Genomic DNA, 18,302 nt, shown 5'->3' with positions numbered 1-18,302 from the left:
GAGTATATGCTATCCACTCAACAGATCATGAGTGGATAGCACCTCTGGTTTCTTTAACACATACTGTAAAGATTGAATCCCACTATTGCATGGATGTCCAACCTACCATCCTAAATGACAGATGATTTTCATTGCACTGTGTAAGACCATCATTTGGAGTATTATTGATCTGAACTAGCTTAAAAAAACAGCATCAGATTTCATCTCTTATCCCTGCATTATCAAATCCTTAGTCCATTCATTGTACCAAGTGCTATGGGAAGAGCATAAAAAAAAAGCTAGTGTAGCAGCAGATCACGAAATCTAAAGATGCTATAGATGTCAGGTTCACTACTACCACTCTGTTTTGTTAAATTTAATTCATCATTCAAAGCAAGGAATAAGAAAGTCATATATAAAACTTCTTGTTTGTTAATACACAAGTTGCAGCAATCTCTATTAATCTTTGTAATTAAGTTTAGGTAGACAAGGCATATCTTATTAAGAACTTCTTATATATTAGATATCAAGTGTTAAATTTCTTTCCTGGATCAATAAGTTGAGTATGCTAATTATCAGCTTTTGGAAAATTTTAATACTCTTTATCATACTTGAAGGATTGTACTATCCAAAATGATATATTTTAAAGGTGTATGTGTGTAGAAATAGAATACAAAACTGGATAAAAGGAGATATTTTATATAATAGATTAACTGCATAAGGATTGTATATGAGAACCAAAATCATTAAATGAGTTTAGGCATATTTCATGCTAAGCCAACTTAATGAGATAAATTTTATGCTATTTCTTCCATTCAAAAATTATGGTAATGTGCAGGTATAGTGGGTCTCCAATGTCAAGCTTGTAGAAGGCGCTCATACAATAATGATATAATTTGTACGTTAATATTTATAAAAGTCCTCTTGTAAGAAACCAGAGTAGCCTATGACAAAGCATTGCATTCTTCCAGAACATATGATGTCGACACAAATTTTTCTGAAAGAGAAAAGTAGGTTATTATTTAGTATTATTCATAATTTATAATTTAACATATTATAACAACACCTCTTGGATAGATAAAGATAAGAGAAGAGGAATGATTTTTATTATTATTATCCGACACCTCCAGGGAGGGCACCTACTCTACAACTCTTTGTCTCCACCACCCAATCCATCAATGAACCGCAACTACACCAATGCCATCTACTGACCACCACTAGTATTTTCACAGACAATCACAAACATCCATGCCTAAGGTGGGATTCGAACCCGCAGCCTTTTGGCTGGAAAAATTTTTTCACATAAAAAAATAACATGTTAGAACACTAAGGCATTCTTGTAATAGCAGCATGAAAACATTTAATATGAATGCAGCAAGTTACCCAACATCCAGCATCTCAATTTTATATAACTGAATTTTCTGTTGAATAAATCTTGATCTATCACACATTGGCACTGCTTTTCATTTCTCATACATATCATTACTGTTGCAATAGCTTAGTTTTTATTTGCCATTTCTTATATTATGTTCATAAATAATATAAGAAACACTTGATGTATTTGTAATAATTAATAAACTGTATGAAATATGCTATAATATTAACAATAAGATAAATTTATTGTAAAAATTTCATACACACTGAATGCCATACAATTTAACCAGTGCATTTCCTTCTTTTAATTTCACTAGTGCCATTTTTTTTTAAGCTAAGCTATTGCAACAGTAATGTCACACATCACTATAGATGCAGTACATTTAGAAATTTGTAATATTTAGTAATTTTTTATATGTTTACTTATGCCATTAAGCTTAGTTCTTTAATGAAATTTCCATTTTTTACTAATATCTATGGTTTAGATATTTAAATAAAACTTTTTTATATTTTATTATTTTATATTAAAAGAAAAACCATAGAATTTTTCAGATATGTGGCAAGTAGCAGGAAGAATGATTATGGTAAGATGATGAAAATGGTATCTGCTGCAGAAGACATCATTGAGGTATTCAGTGAATAATTTATAAGAGTGTTCTGTTACATCCTGAATGAAGCACTTTATTAAAGAAACAGTTCATTCAGGATTTAACAAGTCAGAAAAATCAGCTGAGAGAAAAAACTTGTACTCGAGCAGAAGAAATAAAGTACTAACTGTAAATAGAAATAGAATTACCTCCTTTTAGTAGAATTGTAATACCTTGTATAAATTAGTATTATATGAAATACATCATATATTTCATACAATGAATGGGTAATTAGATGTAAACATTAGTCTAAAGGTCATGGGCAGGCCTAAGGCATTGGCAATCTCGGAAAGCGGTGCACATTTGTTTCCTGGAAGACGCTGGTAGCGATCCCGTTATGCCGATGTTCCAGCGGACAAAGTGAGTAACGGGCAGGAAAAAGATCGTGGAAAGTAAGAGGGCACTATCACGGCTAGTAATAGGATGCTAAAAAGGGGGGAAGTGAAGGGAGAATAAAAAGGATTTGCACCCCCTTTCTCAAGGCTTTTTTTCGCCTATTTTGCTGGATGATGATTCGACTTTTCTCGTGGACCGGTACTTCCTGATGGTGGTAGTTCGATATCGGAAGGTGCACCTTTCTCTTCGATGTCTGAATTTCTGCCGGTACTAAAGCGTGAGATGTCGGCATATGCTGCCTTTGCTGAAAGTTCCGACGGAATAATATTGCGGACATATATTATGAAGCTAGAAACGAGGATGGCCCGAAACAGATTGAGAATAGACGAGGGAAAAACGCCTGGTGTAGAGCATAGTTTAATCTGATGACCATAGTGACCCACCACGTGGACGCAGCTTATGGAAGTGTCGAAAGGTAATGCAAACAAAGAAGGACAGTTCAGACGGACCTGGAGATCCTGCCCCAAGAAATGGTAAAGTACAGATTTTGTTGTATAATTACCCAGTCGGAAAAAGGGAAAGATCATTGTAGTGTTATCGAGTATGGACATATTTGAGAACTTTAAGTGATTATTTAGCAGTGGCTGATATCCATAAGACAAATTGTTAGGAATTATTATAGATGATTGTGACTAGCTTAATATGCAAGACTAAAATAGTAGGTAGAAAATTGAGTAGAAGTATATAATGTGTATATTATGTGTGTTAAGTCTCTAACTCAAAAGAAGGATTTATTGTTCATGTATTAGAGTATTAATTAGTTTGAAAAAGTTTGATTTAGCATGTCCTTGAACTAATTGAAAGTGAGATTGGTCTAAGTGTATATTATGTCTTTAGATTCCAAAAAATATGTTTTTTCTTTTATACCTGACTACCACTTGTTAATCTGAACCATAGTGGGGGGGAATTGAAAGAAAGGCATAACATGTTATAGAGGTTACGACTGCAAACCAGAATTTACTTAGCCACAGTAGAGCATTTAATTTATGAGTTTAAGCACTAAATTTATTCACCTATTTGCACCAAAGGTTTGGAAAAGTCTCCCCGAATAAGAGTCCACTCTATTCTAAGATATTGGCTGGTGCAGCTTTAAAAAATAAATTTGTCAATATCTGAAGAGGAGACGGCCCCAGAAAGAAATTACAGGATTCGTTTCTTTTAGCAAGGAATGACCTTTAACAGTCAGGGTAAGCACGTGAGTAAAATTAGGAATCGACTAGAGATAAAGAATTTGCTTTTCTTATAGAATGAACACAGATATTAGAGTCAGGGAAATTTTGTAAGTCTTGTAGTTATTGTAGAGAGGAAAATTCACAAAGGAAGTAAATTATTTTAGGAAGAGCAATATAATTCAATAAAATGGCGCAGACCTGGCAAATATATAACAGTTCCATCTTCATCAGGTGAAATCATAAAACCTCAGGTGTAGAAGACATAGGAGAGGATGGCTTAATTCTGAGTGAGCAGGAAGTATATGATGAAATAAATAAGCTCTTAATAAGGAGATAGGATTTAATGACATATCACCACATGTCTTAAGAGAATGTTCCCAGGAAATGGCAGTAGCACTGGGTTGCCTGTTTAATAAGAATCTTACAACAGCACAAGTTCCAGTAGAGTAGAAAGAAGGTAAAATTGTTAAACTGCATAAAGGTAGTGATAAGGCTGTGGTCACAAATTATAGGCCAGTTTGTATATCTGGAGTTGTGGTTAAGGTACTGGGTTGATATCAGCATACGTTTGTTAAAGGGAGATGTTTTCAAACTCATATATTATATCAAGGTGGCAAATGTCTTGGACAAGAAAGATGCATATACAGTAGTATACTTAGATTTTGCAAAAGCTTGTGATAGACTGTTAAATAAAATGAAATGGATGGGGTTGGATCGGTGACTGGCTGTCAGATAGGTGTCAGAAAGTTGGATATGGGAGCATAGTGTCCCAAAAGAGGAAAGTCACTTGTGGTGTGCCACAAGGGTCTGAATTGGAGTCATTGTTGTTCAATTTGTATAATAATGATATTGGGATGGATTTAACTGGTGATATGCAACTGTTTTTGCAGATGATGCAAAACTGGAGAGAGCAATGTAGAGTCAAGCAGATGTTATGGCCTTATATGACTTAAACAGATTATATGAATGGGCAGGTAAGTGGAATTGTCAGTTCAATGTTGCAAAGTGTAAGATTTTGAAAGCAATGATGGGATGCAAAGTATACACTTAGTGAGGAAACTTTAAAGGAGGTAGAAGAGATGAGAGAATTGGGAGTGGTGGTGAACAAGGACCTAAAATTCAGGAGCTACATTGCATAAGTCATTACATCAGATAATGGGAATGATGTGACGGACCATGATGTGCAGAAATAAAGCCTCTATCAGGTCTCATATGAATTATTGTGCAAAATAAAATAAAATACTTTTTATTTTGTTATTGTGAAATATAAAGATTGGGAAACTGAGGCCTAGGAATGCTTTGCCATTGCAGCTGTTTCAGGTGTCAACAGGACACCAACAGCAGAATATTTTATCAATTATTGAAATTTTCACAATATGAAAGGTACTTTGCTACATGCCAAGAGCACTAAATGCCTCGCTATGCTGGTGTTGCAAAATATCTGCAGTGTCAACTTTTCGGATTACGACTGCATTATAACTATGTAAATATGTATATTATTTTATTGTTGTAAAATCTAAAGATTATTAAGAAATATGTGCAGTGTCAACTTTAAAGTACTCTAATATTACATTATTTTTTGTTTATAAAAGGCATTACTGGAATTAAAATTAGAAGAAAAATGCACCATTTAAATTTCATGGCATCTGAATTGTCTGAAAAGGTATGTAGATTAATTTGAAAAATATCAAGTGTTTATTATTTATAGACATACCAGAAATGGCAAATTAAAACTAAGCTATTGCAACAGTAGTGACATTTATGAGAAGTGAATGAAAAGAAATAGCAATGTGTGATATATCAAGATAAGTTTTATTTCAGTTGAAAATTATGTGCCTCCAGTATAGTTATTTGTTGGTAAGCAGTTTTCTTCAAATCTTTGGGTGGTAATAGATGTCATCAACAGATCAATTATTAATATTTGGAAGATTATTAAATTGAATTACCATCCAACATATTATGAAAGAACTTTCCTTGGAAGAGGGTCCTCAATCTTTGAGAATATATCAAAATACACTCATGCTTGGAGAGAGAGAGAGGAGGATGTTCTATAGGAGCAATGTCATTGTGCCACAAGATCTTTCAATGACCTTTTCATGTAACAGCATATGGACATCGATAATGAAATGCAGATACTCTAGAAATGCTCAGCAGTGCTTTGCACTTAATGTGGACCGCTGTGATGACATGGTATAGGAGTTTCATGATAACTATTATATCGTAAGCCACAGTCTGCATCACTTTGACATTAATGAGTTTGAGAAGTTCCTTTCAATATGGAGAACAAAGATGGTACCTTTCAATCAATCAGCTGCCATTTCGATTTGTGCTTGTAACATCGCACTCAGCTTCATCAAGCACTATGATACATTGAAGGAAAATGCATCCTCTTTTAATTTTAATATCAAAATTTGACAATGTACATGTGCCATTTCCACTCTTCAGTAATTAGTAGAAACCCTACTTGATGCAGTTTGGTACATCTTGATGATGACGTTGTTGGAAATAGGACAATCCTATTGGGTTATAGCAAACTGATGAATCATAATGTAGGATATCTATATTAAAATTCAAATATCCCACAAAAATTTAAAAAAAAATGAATTTAAAGTTAAGAAATTAAGAACATGGTTACTTAACTTTTTTTTTTTTTGTATGTTTTGAGATGTAACCTTAATTTTGGCCACTGAAATTAAGAAGTTTAGTGAATAATGTAGTCATACTATTTGTCAAGTTTACTGTATGCTGTAATGTGAGAAAAGCCAAAGTTATTGCTGTATTCACATTATGGAAATTATTAAATGAACTATTTTTTTTTTATGTTATTCCCACCCATGAAAGGTTAGTTGCAAATCTATAGTACACTTTTGTGCTGTACCATGGGTGGGCTAAGGATTTTTCTCCCCTATTTTTATCAATTTTGTATTTTCAAAACTTTTTTAAATAGTTCAGAAATCTGCTCTAGAGACCAGAGATGGAACTTTTTCAATCCCCTGGCCTCCAGTAAGCAATGAAGTGATTCTCACACTGGGTAACGAAATTCATCTCCCACCTAAAGATAATTACAAACATTCCATGCCCGCAGCCTGTTGGTTGAAAAGCAGGGATGCTAACCACTTATCTCAGCTTTTAACTCTAGTTGAAATGAAGAACTGTTATAATTTATGCTGCTACTTGCATTTCAAAATTATAAATAAATAACTTTCCTGCCACTTAAAACACAATGCCGTTAACAAGATGGAGGTATACAATGGTGTACTGCAGTACACCATTGTATACCCCCCCCCCCTCTTCACTTCTTCAAATGCTTGGAAATACAGCAGTTATTCTGCTGTATTTCCAAGCATTTGAAGAAGTGAGAAGAACACTAATGGATACTGTTAAATAATCAGCTGTTCAGAAGGAACTAGGAATTAAAAGAGATAACTGTGAAGTTTATGTAGTTATTAATCCATATAATTAATTCATAAAGTTTCAGTTAAAAATGAAACTTTATGGCTTCCACTTGATATAGAAATGAGTCCAATAAAGTTTCTTTGCATGTCATAACACATTCTTTTATTTAGGACTCAGTCTGAAGGGCGATTTGAAACTGTTGGAGTTTTAGTTATTTCTTCAATGAAGTATGCTGAGTCTTTTATATACAAAGTAAATTCTCTCTAAAATGATGAAACTGCTGATGTGGTTTTAGTAATTTATTAAATGAAGCCTGCTGTGACTCACATCACTGAATACTGAACATATTCTCTGAATTAGGAAGTATGAAGAATATGGCTGATTTATATTGTTGTTATAAAAGAAATACTTTTTGTTAGTTTATTTCCTGTATGAATCCAAGAAGGAAGAAACTAAAATTTCAGAATTCATTTTACAAATTATGGACTTTAAAATAGTTATTTATAACACTGTTGTAATTTCCCGACATTTCGACCTTCATATTAAGGTCATCATCTGGAGTATATACAAATATACAAGGACAAACTGAGTTGCATGTCACACAGTAAGCTAAAGAAACAGTGATTTGATCACTGGTTATTCTAAAAAAAATACAGATAAAATTACAAATTAATTAATTAATTAGAAACTACATCAAAGCTAAATTCTATTTAAGATAACATGAGAGAAACATTCTTTCTTATAGATAGTTTTCTTACAGTAACAATGATGTACAATTGTTATATTACATTTAGGATTCTGGATTATCTACAGTCCTGTTTATAGTTAACTCTTAGAGAGAAAGCTTCTGTGGGTAGAATATGTTCCTTCCATATGCTTGGGATTTTTAGATCATCATTATTGTTCAGATTGGGGTGGTTGATAAGAATCTCACAGGCTTCCTAAAATTTGCATTCATACCATCTTTTGGTGTTATGTAAACAACTGCTGCTTTTCCAGTCAATTCTATGTAAAGTGTTCAGGGCATGATCAGAAAGGCCAGCTTCACCATAGTTATTATATTTAATGTCGTTTATGTTCCTTTTGTCTGATAGGAATTGTGCATCCTGTTTCCCCTATATATGGCTGATTACAGGTGCAGTAAATACAGTATACTTCAGGGTGGGCCAGCGAAGAGAATGGGTCTTTGGATGAGTTGCGTAAGCTTTTTAATTTTTCAGGAGGTTTAAAGGTGGCTTTGAGGTTGCATTTGTGTAGTATTCTGTTTATTTTATCTGAAGGAAAGTGTCTAGTGTCTGGCAGCCATGAAGGCCAGATCGTGAAAACATCATCAACGTATCCAAGCCAGACTTTGGGTTTTAAAGGAGAGGAATCTAGAGCATGTTGCTCAAAATGTTCCATATAAAAGTTAGCAGTGAGGGGGGGGGGTGATAATGGCGAGCCCATGGCTGTGCCTTCTTTTTTGTAGGTAGAAAGCGTTTTGCCATACAAAATAACCAGACCGTAATACATGCATAAAGAGCGCCATGATATCTGGAGGGAATTTGTTCTGTAAAAGAAGGATTGTGTCATTGATTGGGACATTCGTAAAGAGGGCAGAGATGTCAAAACTGACTAATAAATCATCTTTTTTTTTAATGTAATGTCTTTGACTATGTTTATGAAGTGTTGTGTGTTTCTGATATAGGAAGGGGGAATGACCTACCAACTCCTTGAGGGTTTCCACTAATTTCTAGGCTAGGTGATAATTCGGGCTGTACCTTCGACTACTGGTTGGAGTGGTGTGTTTTGTTTGTGTATCTTTGGTAGATCATAAATTCTCAGGGAACGAGCATAGTGTGGAAGTAATTTTTTGACTGTATCTTCATGCCATGTAGTAATTGATTTAAGTAGTTTCTCTGTTTTCTTTTTTATTCTATTGGTTGGGTCATAGTTAACAAGTTGGTATATACTATTGTCCGAGACTAGCAGATTCATTTTTCTTAAATAAGTGGTTCAGTTTAGAATAACAGTGGCACTTGCTTTATCGGCTCTAGTTATTACGATGTTCGGATTTGATTTTAATGATTTCACCGCTGTTAATTCATGTTTCGTTAAGTTGCTTGTTATTGTTTTCTTATGATTTATATTTAAGATGTTGGTGGTTTCTAAACGTATTGTATCTGCTATGTTATTTGTGATGAATCTTAAGTCTCTTTCAATATTACAAATAAAATCCAGTTTATTTATCGATCTGGGTGCTACAGCAAAATTTAGACCTTTGCTGAGTAGCAAGAATTCGTCTTTGTTTAAGGCGTGGTTGGATAGATTAACTACATTACTGTTACCTACAGGCGATTGGTGGCTCCTGTTGTTTCTTGCTTCTGGTTAGTTGTTAACGTTCACTGTGAAGAAATTCGAATATGTCTGTTGGTTTTGTCGATCTTTTAGTCTACAAAATTTAGATATGAGATTTTCTTTCTTAGTTTGAAGGATATGGTTCTGCCGTGTTGTCAGTAATCTTTGCAAGGATAATCCAAATATCTGCATTCAAGTAACTTGAAAGTTCAGATTTTATATTTTGTACCTGGTTTTCCATAATGGCCGATTGCCTGCAGGTAACAGTAACGTAGTTAACTTTTCCAACTACGCCTTAAACAAAGACGAACTATCTACTACATTAAAAAAAGATGATTTATTAGCCAGTTTTGACATCTCTGCCCTCTTTACGAATGTCCTAATCAATGATACAATCCTTCTTTTACAGAACAAATTCCCTCCAGATATCATGGTGCTCTTTATGCATGTATTACGGTCTGGTTATTTTGTATGGCAAAACGCTTTCTACCTACAAAAAGAAGGCACAGCCACGGGCTCACCATTATCTCCCCCCCCCTCCTCATTGCTAACTTTTATATGGAACATTTTGAGCAACATGCTCGAGATTCCTCTCCTTTAAAACCTAAAGTCTGGTTTAGATACGTTGACGATGTTTTCGCGATCTGGCCCCAAGGCCTCCAGACACTAGACACTTTCCTTAACCACCTAAACAAACAACACAAACAGTTCACAATTAAGATTGAAAAACAGAACACACTTCCATTTCTAGATAGACTTGTCACATGTCTTCATTCTGGTAGTCTTTCCTTCACAGTTTACCAGAAATCGACACATACTGGCCAATATATACACATGAATGCCTACCACCATCCAACACAAAAACAGGGCTTTGAAGATCTGCTCCAATGAACAAGCGCTGAAAGACGAATTTAAAATTATCAACAATACTTTTCTAAAAAATGGTTACAGCCAAAACACTATTAACAAAATTCTCTACAAGACGTCAATAAAAAACAAAGATAAACCAGACTATAATAAAACTATAACCATTCCTTACATTAAAGGGACATCAGATAAAATAAGTAGAATACTACAGAAATACAACCTCAAAGCCACCTTTAAACCTCCTGCAAAATTAAAAAGCTTACTCAACTCATCCAAAGACCCACTCCCTCCGCTGGCCCACCCTGGAGTATACCATATTTATTGCACCTGTAATCTACCATATATAGTGGAAGCAGGATGCACAATTCCTATCAGACAAAAGGAACATAAATGACACACTAAATATAATAACTATGGTGAAACTGGCCTTTCTGATCATGCCTTGAACACTTTACATAGAATTGACTGGAAAAGCAGCAGTTGTTTACATCACACCAAAACATGGTATGAACACAAATTTAAGGAAGATTCTTATCAACCACCCCAATCTGAACAATAATGATGGTCTAAAACCAAGCATATGGAAGGCACATATTCTACCCATGGAACCTTTCTCCCTAAGAGTTAACTATAAACAGAACTGTAGATGATCCTAATTGTAATGTTAAAAATAGGACATAATTGTTACTGTAAAAAAAAATGTTTCCTTCATGTTATCTTAAATAGAATTTAGCTTTGATGTAGTTTCTAAATAATTAATTTGTAATTTTATCTGTATTTTTTTTTTCACTAGAGGTCATGCCAGTAGAATAACCAGTGATCAAATCATTGTTTCTTTAGCTTACTGTGTGAAATGTAACTCAGCTTGTCCTTGTATATTTGTATATACTCCAGATGATGACCTTAAAATGAAGGTCAAAACATCAGGAAAGTAAAATAGTTATGGATATTATTTCTGGGAAAACTCCCATTTTACTCCTCTTAACAAACTATTACATTTACGGCTATTTTGCCTGCTTCTGTTTAGCAGTGCCCCTGTTTAAATGTCATTGGCTTTTTACTCACGAATTTTTAGGGCATTGTACATGTATATTTACCAATAAATATATGTAGCATAAAGGAAAAGAAATTTGTATATACCTTTTTCTGGGTGCTGTGGCTTTTCTTCTTTCAGCGTTGTCCAAACTACTGTGTGTGTGGTGGGGGGGGGGGGGGATTAGGCAATGTGGGAGAATTGAAATAGAGATGGAAAAAATCTGGGTTTTTTTGAATAATATATATATACATATATATTATAAGGGATGGGTGGAGCATTTTTTTTTTATATTTTTTTATATTTATATAGGGTGGGAATAGCATCCACTTCTTCCATGTGTTCAGACGACGACCAAGAATAGTTGAAACGGACCGCACCCCATCAACCCCCTTCCCCCCTCTAAAAATCAGTTGCTGTTTTCAACCCCTTTCACCCTTTCCCACCCTATATAAATATAAGAAAATGCTCCGCCCATCCCTTATAATATATATGTATATATATATATTATTCAAAAAAACCCGGGTTTTTTCCATCTCTATTTCAATTCTCCCACATTGCCTAATTCCCCCCCGCACACACATACAGTAGTTTGGACAACGCTGAAAGAAGAAAAGCCACAGCACCCAGAAGAAGGTATGTGCAAATTTCTTTTCCTTTATGCTACATATATTTATTGGTAAATATACATGTACAATGCCCTAAAAATCCATGAGTAAAAAGCAAATAACATTTAAACAGGGGCACTCCTAAACAGAAGCAGGCAAAATAGCCGTAAATGTAATAATTAAAATAGTTATTTATAACACGGTTGTAAAGTCCATAAAATGAATGATGATCACCGTGCAACACTAAAAGAAAGGATTAAAATTTTAGAAGTTTTGTCCATAATGGATAATGACTGTTGGATTTTATAATTGAAAGGAAGCTATGTAGGTAAGGTGTTTTTTTCATGTTGTGATCTGCAGACTATTTTGGCACATGCATAATTAAATTATACTGATTTTATGTTAGATATTATTTATAAATTATTTTTCTTTGGGTATAAAAGTGTCTGAAGGCTCAATCTCTTAATAAGTTAAATGGTTCAGAGGATAATTGCAATCCCATCAATTGCACTATTAGTGAATTACTTCCTTTATTCTGAGTGGTTTCTTAAAAAGCTGAAACTAAACTACAACTGAAACTTGCACACAGATTTATACTGCAGAATATATGTGTAACATGTATATAATTCTGTGTGAAAGTATGATTTGCCATTTAGTTTCAGCATTTTACTTGGAATCAGGAGAGGAGTACTTGACTAATAGTGCAATTGATGGAACTGCATACACAAAAAGTACATTGCCTGTCCACTGGCAGTGGACAAGCAATTTTACAAACTGCATTTGCTCATCCTGATGGTCAGTTATCTTGTCTTTTGATTATTCTATATATAGTGTCTTTTTAAACACCTTCATAGCGCAATTGGAAGAATGACAGTATATTGTGCCCTTTGATTGGAAAAGGCCTAAGTTCAATTCTCAATGTTATGAGAGGAATCTTTATATGGATTTTTTTCAATTAGAAGGTGAATTAACCGATCTCATATGGTGGCAGCAGAGTTTTATCTGCTGGAAACTAGGGTTTTTCTTCCTGCATACAGGCAAATCAGACTTCAGAACACACAATTTACAGACAGAAAATACTGTTGTGGTGATGGGCATTGATGGTAGTTGTGTGTAGTGGATTGGAGTGCCCTCCCATGATGAGTCCTTGGAGGTGTCATGTAGTAATACTAATAATAATACTTTTGTCCACTGTGCAACTTTTCAGTACAGTAATACATCACCAGTAGTGTTTTGCACTGCGACTATGTGCAATCTCAATTTTGATCCAGGAATGTTATTCTAAATTCATAAACATGTCTTAAGGAACTATGTTATGAGACATTAGTTATCTGACCTCATGTATATTCAACTAACTTGCAGTTAAAGCATGAAAATGATTGCATATATGGCCACTTAGTAACAATGTGCAGATTTCTCTCATAAATTAAGGTACTGGTTTCTAGCTTAATCACATTTATTATCTCTTCATCTCTCATCAGACATTCTGATGTCAACATGTCAGATCATAATCTAGTCTTGCTTAAATTCCACTACATTTAACAAGTAGAGATAAATTCTGCCAGATTCCACATTGATCTTTTCAGCCAAACTCTAGATCCTTTCTTCTAATTGGAATATAGGATCTTGGGACTAGTACATAGTCTAAAATTCAAATAAGCAGTAGGACAAAATATGATCAGATGAGGCAAGAATGAGTCAAAGGAAAAGCTAAAAGACCTATATAAAGAGAGAAGCAGATTCAATGCAAATGATCCTATTGGCATAAGAATGTAGTGATGTCATCAAAAATATCAAACAGAGATAAAACTGGAAAAGCAAACTGAAGAAAGAATTTTTAAATAAGAACACAACAGTGCTTAGAAGATAACTCTTCAACTACATTCTTGAACAGACAGTTCACCCAAATGTAGGAATGAAGATAACATGAACATTACACAAAACAAAACTGAAATTTATTAAAATATGTTTGAAATCAATGGCACAGTGGAAAAATTAATGCTTTTACTATTCATATCCAAGATGGACTCAATAAACTTATCACAACTATGAAGAATGTCTGCTAAGGAAATCCCCAGCACTAGATAGCCTAGAGATGGAATTTTATCATAGCCTGAGATTTTATTCTTCAAATTCACATTAGACTCATTGATAATCTTCCTCTACAGATATACAGAGAGAATTTATAGCAACTATACTGTTCTCATTTTTACTCAACAAGTGGAGGCCTATTTCTTTATTTAATACGGATTACAAGTTTTTTATACACCCTCTGTAAATTGAATTCAAAAACCGAACTTTTTGAAAATAGAAGAAACTGGTGGGGCCACTTGTTGTATTTTTTTGTTGTCAAAAGCGGCAGCCTTCATTAGTGTTGTGTCGAATGTTTATAACATTGGTTTCATTAGAAGCCGCGTTATAGCACCAAGAGTGACGGTGTGTTTTGACGAACAGTCAGAAAATGAGTTTCGAACAGAGAGCTGCGATTGACTTTTGTGTTAAACTTGGAAATGCTTCAAAAAGCATACGGTGATGAATGCTTATCCCATAGTCAAGTTTACGAGTGGTTTAAGTGATTTCAAAGTGGTCGTGAGACGCTTGGGGATGACGAAAGCCGGGCCATACAAAAACTGGACTGAGAGAAGTTAACATCCAAAAAGTGCGTGATTTCATCAAAGAAAACCCAAATCATCCATGAGATTGATTGAAGATGAATTGGGGATTCCAAAATTAACTGTGCACAACATTTTGACCAAGAATTTGGGCCTTCATAAATTGAATTCACGATTTGTTCTCCACAAGTTGACCAACGACCAAAAAATGTATCGAATTGAACACTGGAACAGCAAGGACCTCATTAAAACTGCTTGTGAGGACTCAAACTTCCTTGAAATGATCATTACTGGTGACGAAATGTGGTGTTTTGAGTATGAGCCCGAAACAAAGCACCAGAGTGCTGAGTGGAGACCACCAGAAGAGGGGCATCCGAAAAAAAGTCGCTTGGAGAAGTCAAAAGTAAAGACAATGCTGATTTATTTCTACGATTCCAGGGGCATTATCCCCAAAGAATTCATTCTGCCTGGCCAAACGGTCAATGGTGAGGTTTATCTCGAAGTTTTGAAGCGATTGATAGTGAGAATTCATCACGTACAGCATGAATATCATGAGGACGGACCATTCGTCAAAACACACTGTCACTCTTGGCATTATAACTCAGCTTCTAATGAAACAAATGTCATAAACAGTTGACACAACACTAATGAATGTTGCTGCTTTTGATAACAAAAAGATACAACAGGTGGCGCCACCAGTTTCTTCTATTTTCAAAAAGTTCGGTTTCTTTTTTGGTCAGAGGGTGTATATATATATATAAAGAACAATACATAAAATTATGTTGATGTATTGAGTTTCAGGTAAGATTTGGGACTTGTGTTTTGCAACTCAGTGAGTCTCAGACAGACTCCAGTCTTAAAAAATTACAAAAATTTAATTTGATCATAAATAATTTACACTTGTAAATAATTTTAATAAGAACACTGTGGTAGACATGATGTTAAAGAAGTAGTCCTGGACAAAAAAAAGCATACTGAAAGTTCCTAGCAAATAAGTTGGCATATGCCCTAAAAAAATGCAGAAAACATGAAGAGAGCTAAACTGTCTAAAAGTAGCTTAAAAAGTCATAGGAAGACTATAAGAACATAGAAAATAAATATCATGAAGGTGACAAAGTATTCGATAAGCTATTGAAAAAAATAAGAAACGAAGGAAAGAGTACTGTAAAAGGAATCAAAGATGATAAAGGTTACACAAAAGCTAAAGATAAGTATATCCTAGATGTCTGGAATAATTACTTTGGAAGACTGAACAAAACAAGTGACAGAATAGTAGTAGAAAATTTTTAAGATGAATGAAAACAGGAGTTCATATCAATACTTCAGGTAGAAAAAGCCATCCAACAAAAACTTGAAACATGGAAAGGCAGCTGGAGTAGATGATATTCGACCAGAAATGCTGAAATATTATTATTATTATTCAGGCCTCCATGGAGTAAAAAGACTCATCGTGGGAGGTCGTTTAGGAAACACAAAGTTTATCATACTAACCCTTGAACCCATTGACCGTTCCCACTCCAACCACTCCTCTCCTTTTGTAACGTCCAGGGATGGCCCCTTGTCATCGCTCCTTCCTGCCATTCCACCAAGTGAAAGAACTCTCCAGTGTCTACCCTGTAACTGTCTCTCAACAGTTTAAAAGTCTCGATCATATCACCTCTCCTTCTATCCACCAAACTCTGCAGTCCACATTCCCTCATAATTCCCTGTACAATATGAGTTGATCCTCATAACTCATATTGTACAGTCATGAAACCATCTTTGTTATCCACCTCTGTACCCTTTCCACAGTCAATTTATACCCTTCAAATCCTGGGGACCAAATCTGAGAACAATAGTCTAAGTGTGGTCTGATCAGGGTCTTATACAATGGAATGATAACTCTTTTATCTCTGCAGGTCAGCATTCTTCTCAGTATTGCAGCAATCCTCTGAGATACTCTCACCACTTTTGCAATATTCTCCCTGCATTTCAGTTTTTTATCAATCATCACTCCCAGGTCACTTGTCTCCCCTGCCTCCTCCAATTGATGGATCCCAAACCTCAAGACTTTACATTTTGCAGCATTGAACCGACAACCCCATTCATTTGCCCATCTGCCTAGTTTATTCAAATCCTTTTGCAGGGCTGCCACATCTGCACTATTACTGATAACCCTTCCCAGCTTCACATCATCCGCAAACAACTGAATGTCCCCTTGCAATCCATTGACAATATCATTGATATAAAGGTTGAACAATACAGGTCCCAGTACTGAGCCTTATTAAGTGCTCATGGAACCCCACTTGTAACCTTCTGCTTCCTTGATATTGCCCCACCATACACAACTCTCTGATACCTATCAGTCAGCCAATCCTGAATCCATTTGACTAACCTTATTTAAACTCATGTGCTGCAACTTAAATATCAGCTTATCATGTGACACCCTGTCAAAAGCCAAGTATATAGTCACTCACTAATTTCTCCAAGCCCTTAACTACCGAAGACACACAAACAGGCCTATAATTAGAAACTTCCAGTCTGCTACCGCTCTTATGCAACGGCACTATCTTACCTTCCTTCCATTCCCTGGATACCTTTCCCACAGCCAGATTTTTATTGAAAAGCCAGGTCAACAGAGCTGTCAGTTCTTCAGCACATTCTCTCAAAACCCGTGGTGAAATACCATCCAGTCCAACAGCTTTACTGGTATCCAGAGTACTCAGTATTTGGGATACACTCTCCTCTTGCACCTCTAAACCCTGAACCTGCCCTATCCCTCTAGTATGAAAACCTCCAGTAAAGTGCTCATTGAACAACTCCACTATGTCCTCTGCATCAGTCACTCTATTCCCATTTTTACCCTACAATGTCATTCTTCGGCGATCATTTCATAGCTAAAAAATTCGTAGGATTTTCTTTGGATCTTAGTGCCAATCTCTTCTCATATTCCAGTTTTGCCTTCCTCACCATTCTGGTCACTCTCCTGGCCTATGTCTTATATTTCTCTTCTCCTTATATCTCTTCCATAAAGAGTGTGGTTAACAAAGGTGTCAGAACAAGGTTTTTTGCCTGGAGGGTGGTGAATGAGTGGAATTCATTGCCTGACTTAGTTGTGAGCTCTTCGTCTGTAAATGAATTCAAGAAGAGATATGACAGATATTGTTTTGCTAGTTTGGGTCTCCCGCGATGAGTCTACTGACTCCATGGAGATACCCGTAATAATAAAAAAAAAAAAAAAAAAAAATAATAATAATCTCTTTTTCAACTGCAGTTCCTGTTTGATATTGTTTGTCATCCACTTTACACCAAATTGTGTCTGCTTCTTCACCTGTGGAATACAGCTTACTATTGCTGCTAACAAATAACCTTTCACAATTTCCCAAGCACTAATGATATCCTGGCCTTCCAATTCTGCCCTCCATGGAACTGCCCCTAGTTGATACCTAAGACTATTATAATCACCCACCTTATAATTCCACATACGTTCCCTTTTCTTTGATACCTGCATGTCTGTTCATCTTCCAAGTCAAAACCACATGGTCACTCTCTCAAACTGGTGGGAGAGATGTCATCTCTCTTATTATCAGCTCTTCTGATGCTATGAACAAATCCCAAACTCTTGAACTTCTTGTTCCCTCTATTACATGCTGCCAAAGACATTTGTCCCTCAAGAATTCCAGAAATTCTATCCCCCTTCTTACTACTTGCATTTTCCTCTTGCCAGCTTATACTGCTGTATTTAAAATCTCCCATAATGATCATTCTTCTTGCACTTGCCAAGCTCAACTGCCTAAACATCTCCTGGTCTCCACCCTCTGTGCTCCCTGGTTTATAGCAACATCCCACTTCTACCTCACGCCATATGCTTTCAAAACCATTTGTGTCACTGCCTTCCAAAG

At 35.3% G+C, this 18,302-nt stretch overlaps 1 protein-coding gene across 1 annotated transcript in view; it reads right to left on the bottom strand.

Moving 5' to 3' along the window:
• Positions 1–684: 684 nt before the first annotated feature.
• LOC150099792 (alpha-2-macroglobulin-P-like) overlaps positions 685–18,302 on the bottom strand; it is a 524,250-nt gene continuing 506,632 nt past the window's right edge. The window contains exon 32 of the mRNA XM_090403491.1: positions 685–976. Coding sequence (XP_090259617.1) covers positions 924–976 — 53 coding nt within the window. The 3' untranslated portion in view covers positions 685–923. The remainder of the gene's footprint in view (positions 977–18,302) is intronic.

Source organism: Typopeltis vanoorti, chromosome 14 (assembly GCF_054136105.1).
Source record: "Typopeltis vanoorti isolate ZY-2024b chromosome 14, IOZ_Tvanoo_1.0, whole genome shotgun sequence".
NCBI lineage: Eukaryota > Metazoa > Arthropoda > Arachnida > Uropygi > Thelyphonidae > Typopeltis > Typopeltis vanoorti.
The sequence above is the reverse complement of the archived record's forward strand: the minus strand, read 5'-3'. Positions and strand labels throughout refer to the sequence as shown.